Here is an 18432-nt window from a genome sequence, read left to right on the forward strand (position 1 = left end):
CATAATGTTGTACAACTTCTATTGCAGTCATGTTGGATTTAGACATATCTAAAAATTTCACTTTGTTACTTAAGCACCTTACAGGTCCTTTTGGCTTGCTAGGATTACTGTAACTTTTACCTTGCTTTTTGAATGTTATTTGCTTTTTTGGAGTCATATTTTCACAAAATTAAAGACAGGGAAACTCTCAGCAGATCACACAATGATTTGACAGTAATATGGACTGACTGAAAGCTGTAATGTGTGTGGAGGAATTTTAAACTTGTTTTTCAAGGTTGGTTAAAAATGTGCCTAATATGCACATAAGGCAGGCTTACTGTATTAACTTTCCAATGTATTAATAGAGTTTTGATTTTCTTATGCTAAATCTAATCTATGAGCTGCTAGATCAGTTATTAGAAAATATAGTTTTTTCAGTCTTGTGGGAAGCCAAAAACAGTTAGGTGATTCTGATGGCCAACTCCTATCCTGAAGGGTTTCTGAAAAAGAAATGACAAAACATTTATGCTTTACATTTTATTGGAAGAACTAAGTAAACCTAAAGCTATCAAGGCTATAATAACTTAGCCCAAATTAATTTAAGACCAGTGAATAAATGTTAAATAAAGATGAATGAGATTTTTCCACTTTTAACAAGTGTACAGAAATGTCTTTATTAAAATAAAATATTCTGGTTGCTTTCCCATTCAGGTGGCATCCTGGTTACTTGACCCAGATTCTAAAGAGCCAACTCTTCATAGTGTGGTTACCAACTTTATTCCCCATGATCTCCCACTCCTAGAAGGAATGGAGGCAGGCCAAGGAATTCAAAGCCTGGGGCTGAATGTCAGCACTGAGCATTCTGGACGGTACAGAGCATCTGTAGAATCTATCCTCATCTTTAACTCCATGAATCAACTCAACTCTTTGTTGCAGAAAGAAAACCTTCATGGTAAAACCAGATTCCTGTCATCTTTATGTTACAGACTGGAGATAAACATGTATTACATATATACATACATACATACATACATACATACATACAGTTTGAGGCCATTCACATGTGGACAAATTATACATTTTATGTAAACCTTAACCCCTGGATTACCTCAGGGCCAACAAACTTTTTTCTATAAAGCATTTGGCTTATAGGCCAGATAAATCCCTAGCACAAATACTCAACTGCTATTGTGTCATGAGAGCTGCTATAGACCATCTCAAAACAATAGTTGTGGCTGTCTTCCAATAATAATTTTTTTATTGTGAAAATACCATACAGAGGGGTTACAAGCCAATAATTATTTTAATGAAAACATGGATCCAGTGATAGTTTGGCTATAGTTTGCTAACCTCTAGCTTAACTGGAATAATGACATTTTATTCAGTGGTTGTCAATTATATTTGATCTTTATCAAATGATTTTCATTAATGCTTACAAGATATATTTCATAGGTTTAAAAACATGAACTGAGTTCTTTTCAGAGCTTTTAACAGTTTCTTCAGCAAAGAAGATTTATGTATTTTCTTTTATCTCGATATCAATTTGTTGGGAAGTCCAAAATACTTTGATTTTTAAAAGTATAATTAATGTTATGGGAAAGATGGTGTAGGGAACAAAGTTGACAGGATTGTGTCTGATAAATAGATACAAAAAACAGCAGACCAATGAGTTGTTTACACAGAGCATTGTTTGGATTGGGGCTATTTCACTTACTAACAGGCCTATGGCAAACTATTGACATTCTCTACATCTGGTTCTTCTAAGCTGTTTTAAAGATTAAATGAGAACTACAACCTGCTTATTGCTGTATTAGTTTATTATTATGATTATTTTTACCTTTACCACAGGCTCTCTGTTCTTTCCAGTATCATGGGGTAGTATAGCAGAGTAAAGACCAGACTGACTTGTTCATAGAAGGCATTCTTTCTCAAGTGATGTTCATTAGCATCTCCTGTTCAGTAACTATAGTATTTCACTCTCAATCTCTCTGAGCCTGTATAGGCAGATCAAGGAGTGAGAATTGGCCCCAGGCTTCAGAACTGCTTTCACATATATGTTACACAATGCTGGATCATCGCCCACGTCCTGTCCTCTGAGTCTGTGTAGTCTGCCTATAAGGTTCATGTCTTGGGAAGTCTGTGTAGTTCCCAGACACTGACTTCTAAAGAGGCTGATAGGAGCTGGTCTATAATTTTTTAGAGATGTTCTGGTAATCACAGATTTCTAGAATGATGAGATGGGTGTAATGGTCCTCTTAAGTACTTGGGAGGCACAGGTAGGAGAATCATTAGTTTGAGGGCAGCCTGAGCTACATAGTAAAGCCCTCTCTCAAAACCCAAATCCTGGCTGGGCACTGGTGGCTCACGCTTGTAATCTTAGCAACTCAGGAGGTTGAGATCTGAGGATCATGGTTCAAAGCCAGCCCTGCAGGACCGTCCCTGAGACTCTTTATCTTCAGTAAACCACCAGCAAACCAGAAGTAGCACTGTGGCTCAAGTGTTAGAGCACTAGCCTTGAGGTGAAGAGCTGAGGGACAGCACCCAGGCCCAGAGTTCAAGTCCATGACTGACCAAAAAAAAAAAAAATCTAAATCCTGGAGGTTTAGTTCAGTGGTAGAACACTTGCCTAACATGTGTGAGGCCCTGGGTTTAATCACCAGCACTGGAAAAAATGAAAGTAATTGTGTGTTCAGTCTGAGAAAGGACTATTCCAGACTTAACATAGTTTTTAAGTATCTTTTTAAAAGAGGATTATAATTTTCTACTCCAGAAACTGTACAAGAAATATCGATTCATTATTTTTTATTTTCACAATTTTTAAAGTGCTTTGGAAGTGTCTTCTTTTCTGAAAACTTAAAAAAATGAGCAATTAGGAGGTGTCAAATGCACTTTTGTAGTATTAGGTTTCTTAATCATATAATCTATAGAATATAACAGGTGCATTGAGAAAATGTTTTTGGAGAAAATATATAGTGCTATTAAATATGTTTGGAAAAAATATTTTAGGATATGCTTATTTAGTTTAATGCCTTCCAGATCTTTTTCTCTTTTCATCCTTCTGTTTTCTGGAAGATAGCTGATTTTTGTTTGGGTGGGAATAAATATTAATAAGAGGCCATATCTTAATGTGATTTAGGACAAAATATCCTTATTCCCTTCATGTGATCAAGTAGGTCTTTTCTAGATGGTTTTTAACAAATATGAGATAAAAATCTTGAGTCTTGGAAGCATACTTCTCTCTTCTAGTCTACACTATTCACAAGATTGCTAGCCCTTCTACACTGTGTAAGTTCTAGTGCTTAAATGACCTGTCCTTTGCTGCCTTTTATTGTTGGTTCAGAACCTACTCAGTAAAACTGGATCTTGAAGGACAGCTTGGGTAGCATCTCTGGATTGACCTGGACCAATTCTGTGTTATTGTTTTTTCTTTCAGATGTTTTCTGTAATGTGGAAATGCCCTCTCAATACTGCTTGGCCTTGCTAGAACTAAATGGAATCGGCTTTAGTACTACAGAATGTGAAAGTCAGAAGCACATCTTGCAAGCCAAGCTGGATGCAATTGAGACTCAGGCCTATCAATTAGCTGGCCACAGCTTTTCCTTCACCAGTTCAGATGACATTGCAGAGGTGGTACTATGGGAGTAGGGATATTAGAAAGTGACATTTAGCATTAAAATAATGTGAATAGAGAAAGAAGGGCAAGGCACAAATATATCTTTCCCTCTGCTCCTTAATTTATTTAGTACCAAATATCAGTAAAGCAAAACAATTGGTTAGAATGTATTAGGAACAGTCTTCTAGCTGCAGATTAATAAATTATGTTTATATGTGATAGAGAGGTAGTAAGGAAGACTTTTTGAATGTAGGTTCCAGGAGGAGATTTGCCTAGATCAGATATCCATTTATATTTTTTCTTCTGAAAACTACCTATTCAATTTACTTGCCCATATATTAATAGAATTATTTGATGTTTGGCTGTTTAATTTTTTGAACCCTCTATATATTCTAGATATTAATCTGGCAAATAGCTATAGGTTTGTCTCTTACCCGAAGGTAATTGTTTCTTTTGCTAGGCAGAAACTTGTTTTTCTTAATATGTATTTTTTGTTGTAAAGACTGTACGAGGGGTTATAGTTACATGAGCAAGGTAATGAGTTCATTTCTTTCCTATTGAGCATTGTTACACCATCCTTTATTTTTTTTTCTTACCATCTCTTTCCTCCCCACCTCCTCAACTCCTCCCGGCCCCTGGCAAAGTTGTAAAGTTTGTTTTCAACATACTGTCTTGTACATCTCATTATTATAAGGGGTCATCCTGAATTCTTATTTCAGCATTTTGTTATTTCCCTTCCTCCAAATTAGAAAAATGTATATACAAGATGCAGGGCACCAGAATCAAAATACCGTGACAATAAAGGTTGTACAATGGCAGGGCAGGAACTTTTTGATTTGATCTAGTCCTATCTGTTAATTCTTATTCTTAATTTCAGGCAATTAGACTCCTGTTCAGAAAATTACCTGTGCCTATAACTTTCAGTATTTTCCTGTGATAGATATGCTCTTACTCTGAGTTCTTTGATCCATTTGGAGTTGATTTTTGTGCAGGGTGAGAGATAGGTGTCCCTATCTATGCTATCAATTTTCTCAGCATCATTTGTTGAACAGATTCTTTTTTTCTCCAGTTATAGCTGTGAGATTTTATTCCTGAGTCTTCTATCTTTTTTCATTGGTCTTTGGATCTATTTTTGTTATTATGGCTCTATAGTATAATTTGATGTTCATTATATAACTAACATTGTTGTTTTTACTCAAGATTGCTTTTTTTTTCCTTTTTCTGATACTGGGGTTTGAACTCAGGTATTCATGTTTGCTCGACTGGCACTTGAGCCATGCTTCCAGCACTGCCAATCCAGTGTGGCCATAATGATACTTTTTGTGCTAAGACTCAGGATCACAGTGGTGGGACTAAATAGTTTTTCAGACCTTCCCTTTCTGATTTTGTGATCATACAACAGCCACATAGGCTCCCATATTGACTTTTTAGGAGATTAAATGACTGAGCAGCCATTTTGGTTATCACTTCAAGAGGTATTTGAGAGAACGCAGAATCCTTGGTGTCATTTGCTAGTTGCCAGTTGCTCAGCACAGGATATACATGTTCTTATTATTGTTTAAAAGCTTTGCATTAGTATTATCTGATAGGGCCCAGATTAGGGTGTGGGCAGCTTAGCTGATGTAGAAGTTTTCATTGCCATCATTTGTTAAAAATGATTGTTTGTAATTGTCCAAAGATAGTCTTCCAACCCAAGTAAACTGTAGAAGACAATTTCTCAATTGACGTCTCTGAAATTTCTGCATGACAGTGCTTTTAATTTGATTCCTGGCTAATGCAGCATGAATTTCTTGCAGGTTTTATTTTTGGAATTGAAGTTGCCACCAAATGGAGAGATGAAAATTCAAGGCAACAAGAAAACTTTGGGTTCTACCAGAAGAGGGAATGACACTGGACGCAAGTCAAGGCTGGGTAGGCGGTTCAGCACTAGTAAGGTAATCACAGGGGGCAGTCACAGGGCAGAATCAGAGCTACTTTTAGTGTTTTGGTGTTCTGACAAAATAGTTAATATAGCCCACCACTTAAACTTACCTAGTTGCAAGCAAAGAAATAGGTGGTTTGGTAGTCTACAAAATCTACGCAGACATTCCAGCATGGGAAATCAGAACCATACTCTGAGTTAACAGTGTACTCTTCTTATCATTAAAACAATGTAGAGGCTGGTGCACTCAGACCTGCTAATATTATTTATTTTCCTCCACTACTCTTGAACTTCTAATATAATTAATTTGTATAGTTATATAAACACACAATTGTATGGAAGAATTTTTTTTTAAGTTTCAGGGAAAAATAAATTTTCCACAAATTTAAGGTTTTGTTATTTTTCAAAGGAAATTTGCTAATGTTAATGAATGGAAATTGTATGCATTAGGAAAGAGAAGAAAGATTTAATTTTACCCTTTTAGTTAGTGAAGTTTTAATGAAAAAGTAAAGATAGAAAATGAAGCTACCATAACTGAGAGTTTAATTGCTATTCTGTGAAATTTTGATCAATATACTGTGACTTGTCTGGCTTTGGGAAGTGTCCATAACTGTTCTCCAGCACACTTTTTGTTTTGTGTTTTGGCACTGGTCTGGTCCTCCTCCACTTGAGCCATGTTGCTAGTTAATGAGAGATGAAGTCTTACAGACATTTTTTTTGTGTGTGTGCCAGTACTGGAGCTTGAACACAGAGCCTGGGTACAATCGCTTAGCTTTTTGCTCAAGGCTGTCATTTTACCACTTGAACACAGTTCTACTTGTGTGCTTTTTTGGGTGATTAATTAGAGAGAAGAGTCTCATGGACTTTTTGGCCTGGTTTGGCTGTGAACCTTGATCCTCTGGATTTCAACCTCCTGAATTTCTGGGATTATAGGCAGGAACCACCAGTATTCAGTTTTGTAGTACACTTTTTATTAGTCTCATTGGCCCTTTAACCTCACAAATATCTCTTCTCATGGAAACATTGACATTTTAAAAATAAATGTCTTCTGATATTTTTTATATGGATATCATGTAAGTATCAGGGCAAGAAGGAAGACAACAGGAAGACTTCCCATCCCTGGAGGAATGGAGAGGAAATGCATAAAGAAAAGATTATGCAGGTTTCTTGGTAGGTTTTAGGGGACAGATCCTTGGTACAACTGATATTAAAAATGACTTTTTTCAAAAGATAGCTCTAACTTGATATCATTTGCATTTAATAAACTTATTGTATTTTTTATTATTGTGATAATTTCTAAAAAACCTAAATTGTGATTTTGTGTTATGGACTTAGTTGTTATCAAACTAAATGTTGAGACTGTATTATTTACCTAATAGACATTTAGAATTTGAATAAGAATCCAATCTTACCTTAATTGTTATATTTCTTTGGCAGGATGTTTTAAATAAATTAAAGGAATTACATCCTTTACCAGGCTTGATATTGGAGTGGAGAAGAATCAGCAGTGCTATCACCAAAGTAGTTTTCCCCTTGCAGAGAGAAAAACGCCTGAATCCTTTCCTAGGGATGGAAAGAATCTACCCTGTATCACAGTCGCACACAGCTACAGGTGACAAGAAATGCTGAGTATGAATACTGTCTGGTTTTGAAAGAAAAAGATTTTGAGATATACATACACACACACACACACACACATATTTGCTTATAGTGGCCAAGAAATTCAATTGTCGATCATTGGGTTCAGTGAAGTTCAGTGAAGCATGCAGAAAGCTCATACTATATCCAAAGTATAGCTTAATATCACCTGAATATTAAGACAAATCTACTGCTACCTGTTTTCAAGTACTTGAAGAGAAACCAGAGATCTGAGACAGTGTTTTCTTTGCAAGAGCGATGCATAATAATTCATTTAAATCAGTAATTTAGCTAACTTCAGTGTCACGCCCTTCCAGAACCTCCTAAGATCCTCTTCCAATTGAATGTCAGTAGGCCTTTGGTGTATCTGTATGATAAGCATCTTATTTTACCCAAGCAGAAAAGAATTCTGTAGAGTCCTTGGATGTGTGTCTCATGGCCTTAGGATAGATTTGAGTGTAATCTGGTAAAGAAAAACTGTACTGTTTTCTCTAGGCATCATGAAACTAAGTATTCACCAATCACAGTGTGCCCTGGAAGAAAGGACCATTTATAATTCATTCATAGAAGCACCAGTTTAGATTTGCACTATACAATGTGGGCTTTGAAATCCAAAATCCAGCTAGTGCTGTGAACCTTTATACTAAGAAACTCCTGAATAAAAGAAGGTCCTGCCTCCACCAAGTATGCTGAGGACTAAATAGAATTCTGTATGCTGAGGGCTTAGAGTAGCATATGGTTCCTAAAAAGTACCCAGTGTCAGTTGTATGGGATTTTTTAAAAATTCATTAAAAATTTTTTAAATTAACATATTGATTATACATATTAATGGGTTCAGTATGATATTTGAATACATGCATATACCACGCACTGATCAAATCCAGACTCTTTATCTATGCCTCCCACCAGTCTACATTCAGTCTCACTTTTCTTTAGCTTCCATATATAAGAGAGAACATGTGGTTCTTGTCTTTCTGGGTCTGACTTATTTCACTTGCATAATGTCTGTCAGTTACTGAGCTGTTACAGTGGAAGCACCATGAGTAGCTACTTATTCTTTGCTTGCTTTATTCCTTGTTTAACCAACTTGCTACCTCTTATTTTGTTACTATTTAGCTGACCTCTTGGTTCTTCACAGTCTTCTCTTGCCCTCTTGATATTTAAGTTTCATTTTAGAACACTTGCTAATGCTATAAATTTGTGCAAAATAATACTTGGTGATAAACCAAACAACTAGGGCTTTCAAGGGTGTTTCACATTTGTTGTTTATCAAACAGAGAATAATCATTCTGTTTTCATTATTCATTTTAGAGACTATTTTAATAAGGTTTTATAATTGTTAGAACATCTTAATATTATAGAAATATAAGCTTAAGCATGACAAAGCAATTTCATGATTAGAACTGATTTCTGTCAAGCTGTATTCATGTTTTATAATTTATTTTTTAACCATCTTTTCTTTTCTGCTAGTGTAACCTCACTAAATTCAACCAATAGACTAGGGCAGTGTGCTGAATATTAAGTATTGTTATGGAGAAGAAGACAGTGTGCGAGGTAGGAAGAGCCTTGGATGCCTTCCTCTGCTATTTGTTAGTGTAACACTGAATGGGCAACTTAATGATCGTTATATGAGAAGTTAGCATTTATTAAACAGTTATTGTGTGCTAAAAATTAAATAAGATCTGTATGGAATCAGGAATTAAGTTAGAAAACAATGTCTAAGGCATTTAAGATGGCAGATTCACCACCAGAAGACAAAATTTCATATCGCAGCTGTAAGAGAGCCTGTTCACAGTGAAAGGGTATTATGAAACAGGGATTTGAACAATTAGCAGACCATTTAACAAAATGACTATCACGAAGCTGAAATATATATCGAATGGGGGGTGGGCAGGAGGAGGAAGGTAAATGAACACAAAAGGGAAGAGAACAGGGGACAGATGCAGTCGTAATACTCAATGTACAGATATGCAAAAGGAAGTAGGAGACAATGACTGGTAGGGAGGGGATAGTTGAGGGGGAGAATGATGCAAGGAGTCACTGATCCATACGCACTGTACACAAATGGTTATGTTAGATTGTAACCACTTGTACAACCATTTATAGATTAAAAAGCTGAGTTTTAATGCTAGTTTATGTTACTTAAATGGTCCCAATTACTCCCCTTTTTGAAAAGTGCTTATATTCTTTTTCAAAGAAATTTTACCAGCCAATTAATAAAATATAAATAATTTGGGAAAAATAAAAGTCTGATAAACATTTTTAAAATAGGTTATAAAGCCAAGTGCCAGTAGCTCATACCTGTAATCCTAGCCGGTCAGGAGGCTGATTACAGTTCGAAGCCAAATCGAGTTGGCAAGTAAGGGAAACTGTTACCTTTAATGTACCACTGAAAGCTTGAAGTGGAGGTATGGCTCAAGTGGTAGAGAGATTTTGCCTTGAGTAAAAAAGCAAAGTGAGAGCATGGGGCCCTGAGGTCTGACCCCAGTACCAACACACCCATATACACAAAAGTTTCTATCCAGGTGTGGTGACACACATCCCAGGTACTCAGGAGGCTGAGATAGGAAGATTACCAATTCCAGACTAGCCAGTACAAAATTAGGGAGATTCTTAGAAACAAAAAGACAAAAACAGGAAGGTCAGGTACAGTATTGCCCAGTAGGTAGAGCAATTGCTTTGCATGCATAAAACTAGGTTCAACCTCAGTACTAAAAAACAATCCTATTCTATAAAATGTATCCAGCATTCTAAAATGTATCCTGATTCTAGTTAGTCACTTTAGTACTGAGGTTCAACCTCAGTACTAAAAAACAATCCTATTCTATAAAATGTATCCAGCATTCTAAAATGTATCCTGATTCTAGTTAGTCACTTTAGTATTGCTGATTCTCTGGAATTACAGTGCTGATAGGAAAACGCAGCCAGGTGGTCTCTGAAAGTGACATCCAGTGGCTTCCTCTCATGGAAGAGTTGTCCTCTTCAGCCTTTCACAGCCCTGCTCCAGACACTCCAACTCCTGCCTGTGTATCCCCAGATTTACAGATTCAACAGTCATTTCTTTTAAGGTCCATTTGATTGGTCACTGGTAATCTTACACTTTGACTGCTAACTTATTATTATTTTTATTTATTTATTTTTTGGGGGTCCAGTTGTGGGGTCTGAACTCTGGGCCTGGGCGCTGTCCCTCAGCTCTTCAGCTCAAGGCTAGCACTCTACCACTTGAGCCACAGCGCCACTTCCGGCTTTTTTCTTTTTGCTTAGATGGTGCTGAGGAATCGAACCCAGGGCCTCATGCATGCAAGGCAAGCGCTCTACCACTGAGCCACCTTCCCAGCCCCAACTGCTAACTTATAATACCTCAGACTCTTAACAAGTTTGCTTCTTATCATGGATTGATTTCTAAGTTAATGTACAGCAATATATTATAGCTGATTTGTATATTCATTTATCATAGGATGGCCTTAGGCTTATCATTATTAAAAATATGTACATGATGAAGAAATTGATTTAAATATACATTTAGCATTAATAAGACACACATCTTTAAAGATAATTCAGACACAAATACTGTTAAATATCAATTTAATTTTTTTTCTGTATTCTGTTTGATTTTAGGACGAATAAGTTTTACAGAACCAAATATCCAGAATGTGCCAAGAGATTTTGAGATTAGAATGCCAACACTACTAGATGAAAGCTCACCTTCCCAAGTTCTAGACAAAGGCCAACCTCTCATGGTCAGGTAGATTATTTCTCTTGTATAAGTGTGCCATGTGAATGTGAATGGTTCAAAAATAACATAGTACATAAGATAATGAAATTCCCCATTTCAATCTCCAAATGTCTAGGAAGAAGCTAGTTGGTGGTGAGATGCTGCATGCTTAGGCCACTGATGAACCTCCCAGCTCTCTGCTTCTTTAAGCCAAACACTGTCAGTGGTGTATACATGACAGGAGGCAGCAGTACAGATACTATATATTTGATTTCCCTAGAGGGGTTATGGAGTAAATGACAGAATTTTCTCAGAAGCAGCTGTGGGAAAGGTGATTGCAGAAATGGCCTCATGTTTAATTGAATGTGTATCAGAAGAGGCCTAGCATGTTATGTATTACAGTGAGTTTCAGGTTGCATTGTTTCTAAGTTTCTTAGATGGAAATTCTGTCTTCACTGAAAATCAGACTTTCTTTTTTTAAAAAAAAAAATTTTATCATGAAAATACCATACAGAGGGGTTACAATTACATGGGCAAGATAATGAGTACATTTCTTATCAAGCATTGTTGCCTCCTCCTTTGTTTCCCCTTCCCATCCCATCCCTCACCCCCCGCAAAGTTGTAAAGTTCATTTTTCGACATAACGACTTGTACATCTCAGTGTTGCAATGGGTCCACCTGTATCCCTATTTGTTTTTTCCCTTTTCCCTTCCTCTCCACAAATTATAGCTGAATTGATTCATATGCTGCTGCTGATTTTTTTGTGTGTGTACCACAGAGGACACAGTAAGAAGGGTTGTGGCCTGTACCCTGAGCACCGGGCACCAGTAGATGAGCAGGCCTTGGCCAGAGAGGTGCCGTTTTCTGTGAGCATGAGGCATGCCTTTGTGCCTTTTCCAGGTGAGGTCACTGAGGGTTTTGGAGCTTCTCATTGTTAAGGGAATGTTTTCCAAAGCTCTAGAGAAATCTGAATTATGGGTGGGACTAGAGGGAGTGCATTGGTCCTTCATCTTTCCTCTGTGTGGTGAAGCCTGTTTTCTCCTTGTTTCATGAGGTTTAGAGAAGTTCATCATTGTCTTCATTGTGAACTCTTGTGCTGTCTCTCAGCACCAGCTGTTTGCGAAGACCACATTTTAAAAGACCACTGTCAAGTTCTGCAAAATTTAGTTAATTTTTTTAGTCCACATTTTCTTTTATTTTACAGTGTTTGTTGCAGACAGTAAACTCCCTTCTTCCTCACTTTCTCTCCTTTGAACGCCAAAGAGTACTTTTTTTGGTCACAGAGTGGTTTGCTCCTGTGTTTCCTTCTCTTTTCTGTCCACTGATGCTTCCTGGCACACCCCCAGGCTGTGATTGGAGCTGACTTCTCTTCAGTCTCTAGGCAAACACCTGTTCGCCATCCAAACATTTGGAAATTGTGATATACCTCCTGAATCATCCCTATTGTATGAATATTTGCTCTATATCTTTTGCCAGGGTCAAGTCAAGTGTGAGATAAACATCTGAATTTATTTTAAATTCTGTCACAAACTTAAAATTCTAAAGAACTCAAGGTCCATAAGGTAACCTGCTCAGCAATTTTTATTTGGCTTTTTAGTTATCTACAATCACCAGAGAGAAGTCAGAACTTATCCAAGGGATAAGTTTCTAGATGGTCTTTGTGGTATATAGTAATTTGTAGTCCAGGTGGCCTGGAAAAGGTGGCTTATCTTTTGTAGAATAACTGACTTTGAAGAAAACACATCTGTTTAAAAATGTTGGTTTAAATTAAGCAATTTATGTTAACTCATTGTTACATTAAAAGCAACTTTAAACTTATCAACAATTTTTGCTGTTCTGTACTATTTTTTGTGAATAACCACATTAAACACCATGCATATTAGGGTGATATTTTATTGAATAGGGAAATAAGGACAACTATTGTTGTAGTATTTAAACAAAGTTATATAACACAAACACTTTTAAACTATCTCTGCATCTAAATATTTCCTTTTTTCTTTTTTGTTTCCTTTTTTTTTTTTTTTGGTGCCAGTTCTTGGGGCTTGATCTCTGAGCCTAGGTGCTGTCCTGAAGCTTTTGTGCTCAAAGATAGCACTCTACCACTTGAGCCACAGCTCCACTTCCATCTTTTTGATGGTGAATGGAGATAAGAGTGTTGCTGAATTTTTTGCCTTGGCTGGCTTTGAACTGAGATCCTCAGATCTCAGCATCCTGAGTAGCTAGGATTACATGTGTAAGCCACCCATGCCCAGCAAATACTATTTTTTTAATGTAAGAAATCATGTGATTGTTTTTAAACCTGACCAAAGTTCCAAACTCAAATACTATGGAAAATTGTTTTAAAATTTTCTATTTGTTACACATTTAACTCTGTTTTCAGTTTTTTTTTTTAAATAATGAGTTGGGGCTTGGTACTAGTGGCTCATGCTTATAAGCCTCACTGCTCAGAACATCAGAAGAACCCACAGTTTGAGGCAGTTCTTGGCAAAAAGTTCATGAGACCCCATTACAACCAATAAGAGGTGGGTACGATTATACTTACCTACCATCCCTGCTACACAGGAAGCATAAATAGGAAGATCATGGTCTAACTTAGCCCAGATATAAATATAAGATCTTATTTGAAAAATATCTACAAGAGCAAAAGGATCTTGAGATCTAGCTCTAGTGATGGAGAATCTAAGTTCAAACCATAGTACCACATAAATTAATGGATAAATGAGTGAATGAATATTGAAAGAAAAATTTTAATCAAACATATTTGCTGGAAATTTCTCCTAGTCTTATCTAGTTTGTTATCTTCATAGCTTTTTTAAAAAATAACTTGCAAGTGATGTTTTAAAAAATCAACATAAGCTGAGCACCAGTCAACATAGAATTTACTATCTGACCCATTTCTAGTGCTATGACATTCATTAAGCATATTTGCATTACAATGCCACCCTCCTCATGCTCCATCTCCATCTCCATACCTAGGGTATGTTCATGTTCTCCACTGAAACCCAACACCCTTCATACACTAATTCCTCATTTTACCCAGCCCTGGTCAATATTCATTCTGCTTTCCATCTCTGTATGGCTATTCTTGGTATTTTAAATATGTGGAATCATTCATTTGTGCAACAGAGGTTACATTATATTATGTAGAACTTGGTACTTACTAGCTTTTCTAAAATCATTTGTACTTCAGGTGGCTTAATATTGGCTGCTGATTACTCTCAACTTGAACTGAGGATCTTGGCTCATTTATCTCAGGATCATCGTCTCATTCAAGTATTAAACACAGGAGCTGATGTTTTCAGGAGCATTGCAGCAGAATGGAAGATGATTAAGCCTGAGTCTGTGGGGGATGATCTGAGGCAACAAGCAAAGCAGGTGATCTCAGGGACATGCTTCATGTAAATGAGAAGAATCAGTGGTTCCAAAACAATGTCATTTGTTTGCAGTTGAGGAATCATTTCTGACTTCGGACCTTTCAAATTGTATTCGAGTCTGTCTCATGATATGCATTATAGTTCCTTTGTGGAGGCAATAGAAAGAACCATATGGACTAAGCCAAGGCTACTTGGTATCAGGAAAGCATTCCATAATATGGCCAGTCTCAGTGCTCAATACTCAGTAGATGCTTATTTAAAATTATAAAGGTCACTGTGGTGTTAGAGGTCATTATTTATGGGTGTGTGTATACATGTTTGTGTGTATTTTGTCTCTTTTCTAGTCAGTAAACATCCTGACTTAAAGTTCTGTATTTTCATTTTTATATGTTCCTACAGCACTGAGCCAAAGCACATTGTATAGAAGGTACTCATTACACATTTACTAAAAAAATACTATTGACTGGTGCTTTTAATGAATTTTAGCTTTTGAAGCCTGTGGAAGTTCATGCTACGCTAACACCTTGGAAATAGATGTGTTAGTTCTTCCTCCTAGAGGACTATATGCACAGAGACAGACAAAGGTCACACACATTTCCTTTCCTGGGTCAACACCAATACTTTCTAATCACATGCTTTATGGGAAATCTGATGTAGAGGTACTCCTTGCCCACTCTGAGCTTTTGCTTTATTCATTTTACATTTGTGCTTCAAGCTGCTAACTCTGTAGTGCTTCATTGACTTGTTGGCATGAAGTACTTCTCACTACTTCCTACCACTGTTTCTACATTGTCTGTCCTTTCTGTCTTGTTAATTCACTCTTAGGCCTTGCATGTAACAAGAACTCAGAACTAGGTAGAATATTTCCATATTGAGTTCTCATAGCAACCTCTTGTAAATATTATTATTTTTATCTTTATTTTATAAAGGAGAAAATAGGCATATAAAAGTAATAATTTGCTTATAGCCATACAGCGTTAAGTGATATATTCAGAATATTTAGAATGTTAGGACTTGGGCATTCTGAATCTAATCTACATAATTATCTGTGGAGAAGCCTGTCTATATTTTATTTTAGCATTCATGTAGAGTTTGATTTATGTCAGGCAATTTCCTAAGACTTATAAGTAATAGTTCTTTTATCCCTAACAGTTCTATAATGTGTTGCTATTTGTTTCATGGAAAAAGGATTTCTAAGAGATTAGGTGACAAGAGCAAAATCACATACATCATGTGCATGGTGGATCTAGGTTTGAACTCAGGCAGCACTTATTTAATCAGCGTTTCAATTAGTAGCCTGTCTAGACCATTTCTTCACACTGCTTCCAAACTTTCCTCAAAAGTTTTTGGTTAGCTGGGTGTAGTGGCTCACACTTGTAATCCTAGCTACTTGGGAGGCAAGACGTGGATAGCAGTCCCAGGCCAGCTCACGGCCAGCCTGAGCAAAAAGTTTGTCTGGGTCAGGCGATGCCTGCCTGTTTACCAGCTCCAGGGGACACAGCGATGCATGTTTGTCATATTCAGCCACATGGGGAAGCACAGTGAAGATATCATAGCCCAGGCTAAAAAAGTATAAAAAGCACTGTTCTAATAGTCACTAATGGATACATTAGTGGATACAAATAGGAATAAATCTGTCCTCTTAAATCACTGGAATACCTTTTCTCTCCTATCCTTCCTTCCTTCCTTCCTTCCTTCCTTCCTTCCTTCTTCCCTCCCTCCCTCCCTCCCTCCCTCCCTCCATCCCTCCCTTCTTTAGCTAACTAGCTAAATAAATAAATAAATACTGGAAGTTGAACTCTGGGCTTGTGCTTGTTATACAGGTACTCTTCCCCTTGAGCCATACCTCTAGCACTTCATTGGTATTATTTTCTTAAAACCTTCCATACGCACTCCACATTCATACTCCATGCCTTCCTCTTGCTATTTCTCTCTTTGTCTCTCTGTGTACAGTCTGTCTCTCTTGTGAACAGTATTGCTAAAATGCAGAACAGATGTTTGCTAAAGGTCAGCATCATTTCTTTGACTCATTACACAATGAAATGTTTACCAAAATTCAATTCTAATGAATTTATCTTCATGTTCTATATAGTTCTGACCTGTAATTTACTTAGTGTGATGACTCCCTTTCAGATTTGCTATGGAATTATTTATGGAATTGGAGCTAAATCTTTAGGAGAGCAGATGGGTGTTACAGAAAATGATGCTGCTTGCTATATTGACTCCTTCAAGTCCAGATACACAGGTGAGAAGCTGTGTATCTACATGATACCAATCATCTACAGGACATTTCTAGCTTTTCACCACATTAAGTTAACTCGAAAGTTTACATTGCAGAATTTTCTATTAAAATCTCTATTAATCAAAGTTTTCACTAGACATTGTTAGGCAAATAACATTATGTTTATTATGATTTCTAAGATATGTTTTTTAAGATAAAGGTAGGAACAGAGATATAATGGCAAAATATGCTTGTTATACATGTTACTGTTTTCTTGTGACTATCACCTAAAATAAGAGAATTGACTTGAGCTTTGGGTTTAGACAGCTTTACTTTGAAACAGTAAACCACTGATTAATTGTACAAGGAACTCTGAGAGAAAATTACTAGTATGGTTAGATTTCCATTATCTTAAATTGTCTCGCCTTGTGATAGTTTACTGAAGTATAATTTATATACAATTAAAGTTACCTTAAGAGAAATTTCATTTGTATATATTTTGGACAAACCTATATGGTTATAAAATCTATATCACAACTGGTCACTCATCTCAGAAGGTTCTATATTATTATTTTTACTAGTAGCAGTAGTAGTAATTAATCTTAGCCTTGTTCTCTTGGTACTGAAATAACTAATACTGCAAGATTTTTTAAAAAGTATGTCAAGTGCCAGTGGTTCATACCTTATTTATAGTACTCAGAAGGCTGAAATCTTAGGATTTAGTTTCAAAGCCAGCCCAAGCTAGAAAGTCTGTGAAACTCTTATCTCCAATTAACCACCAGAAAACTGGAAGTGGAGCTGTGGCTCAAAGTGGTAAAATAGTAGCCTTCAGTAAAAGAGCTCAGTGACAGTGTCCATGCCTTGATTCAAACTATGAGTCCAGCACCCCCCCAAAAAAAAGTGTAAAGATTTGAAATAACTGCCTTTTACACGTGATGTGAGTGTGTACATAGATAAATTCTACAAAAACAACTATTAGAAAAAATGCAGCAAGATCTTACTATGTATATAGATTTAGTTTATAAAATTGATGGTATAAATATGCACTACATAAGTATTAGATTTACACAATTAGTGACATAAATATTTGATTAGTGAATAAAATATAATATGTCACTACTTATATAAATATTTGATTTATATAGTATATAATATGTATAACATCTAATTTTTAGGTCATGTTGAATATAAAGAGCCATGAAAACTGGCATGAATTTAGCAGAGTAAGTACAAGACTTATATATTGAAGACTCCAAAGCAGTCTGGAGAGAAATTGTAACCCCTCTGTATGGTATTTTCACAATTAAAAATAAATAAATAAAAATTCATACAACACAAAATTAGAAAGCAAAAAATAATGCTTAAAGAAATGTGTGTACACTATGTCATTAAGGTGCACAATATTGTGATGACTGTTCCAGAGATTTAAGACTCTCAACAGTTTAATACAGCCCAACCAAAACCACTAGGATTTTGAGTAGAGTGTGACAAACTGATTGCAAGTTTGCATGGGCATCTGAAAGGCCTGACATTGAGATAATAGTGTTTTAGGAGAAAAGTGCAATGTCAGGAACTTTGGGCTGTGCTTTAAGACCCTGCTAATAAAATCACAATAATCAATGCAGGCATAAGGTAGACATAGAGAACAACTAAGCCCAATAGACAGCCCAGAAATAAATCTATACAAACATAGTAAATTGATTGTTCAACATTAGTGCCATGGTAACTTAATGGATTGAAGATAGCAGTTGTAGCTAGAACAACTAGATAGTGGTATGGCGAAAAAATAGAACTTCAGCTTATATGCAATACCATATACAAAATTAACTTGATATAGAGTATATACTTAAAAGTAATAACTAGGGACTGGGAAGATGGCTCAGTGGTAGAGCGCTTGCCTTGCATACATGAAGCCCTGGGTTTGATTTCTCAGCACCACATAAACAAAAAGAAAAAAGCTGGAAGTGGCGC

The 18432-nt window shown here is 36.3% G+C and overlaps 1 protein-coding gene across 1 annotated transcript in view; it reads left to right on the forward strand.

The window, feature by feature from the left end:
- The window catches only part of Polq (polymerase (DNA directed), theta), a 66292-nt gene that overhangs the window by 33007 nt on the left and 14853 nt on the right, over window positions 1–18432 (forward strand). The window contains exons 14-21 of the mRNA XM_013019496.1: window positions 691–931; window positions 3413–3606; window positions 5389–5526; window positions 6951–7125; window positions 10770–10896; window positions 11645–11766; window positions 14057–14241; window positions 16374–16485. Coding sequence (XP_012874950.1) covers window positions 691–931; window positions 3413–3606; window positions 5389–5526; window positions 6951–7125; window positions 10770–10896; window positions 11645–11766; window positions 14057–14241; window positions 16374–16485 — 1294 coding nt within the window. The remainder of the gene's footprint in view (window positions 1–690; window positions 932–3412; window positions 3607–5388; window positions 5527–6950; window positions 7126–10769; window positions 10897–11644; window positions 11767–14056; window positions 14242–16373; window positions 16486–18432) is intronic.

The sequence above is a fragment of the Dipodomys ordii genome, unplaced genomic scaffold (genome assembly GCF_000151885.1).
Source record: "Dipodomys ordii isolate 6190 unplaced genomic scaffold, Dord_2.0 Scaffold45, whole genome shotgun sequence".
Lineage (NCBI taxonomy): Eukaryota > Metazoa > Chordata > Mammalia > Rodentia > Heteromyidae > Dipodomys > Dipodomys ordii.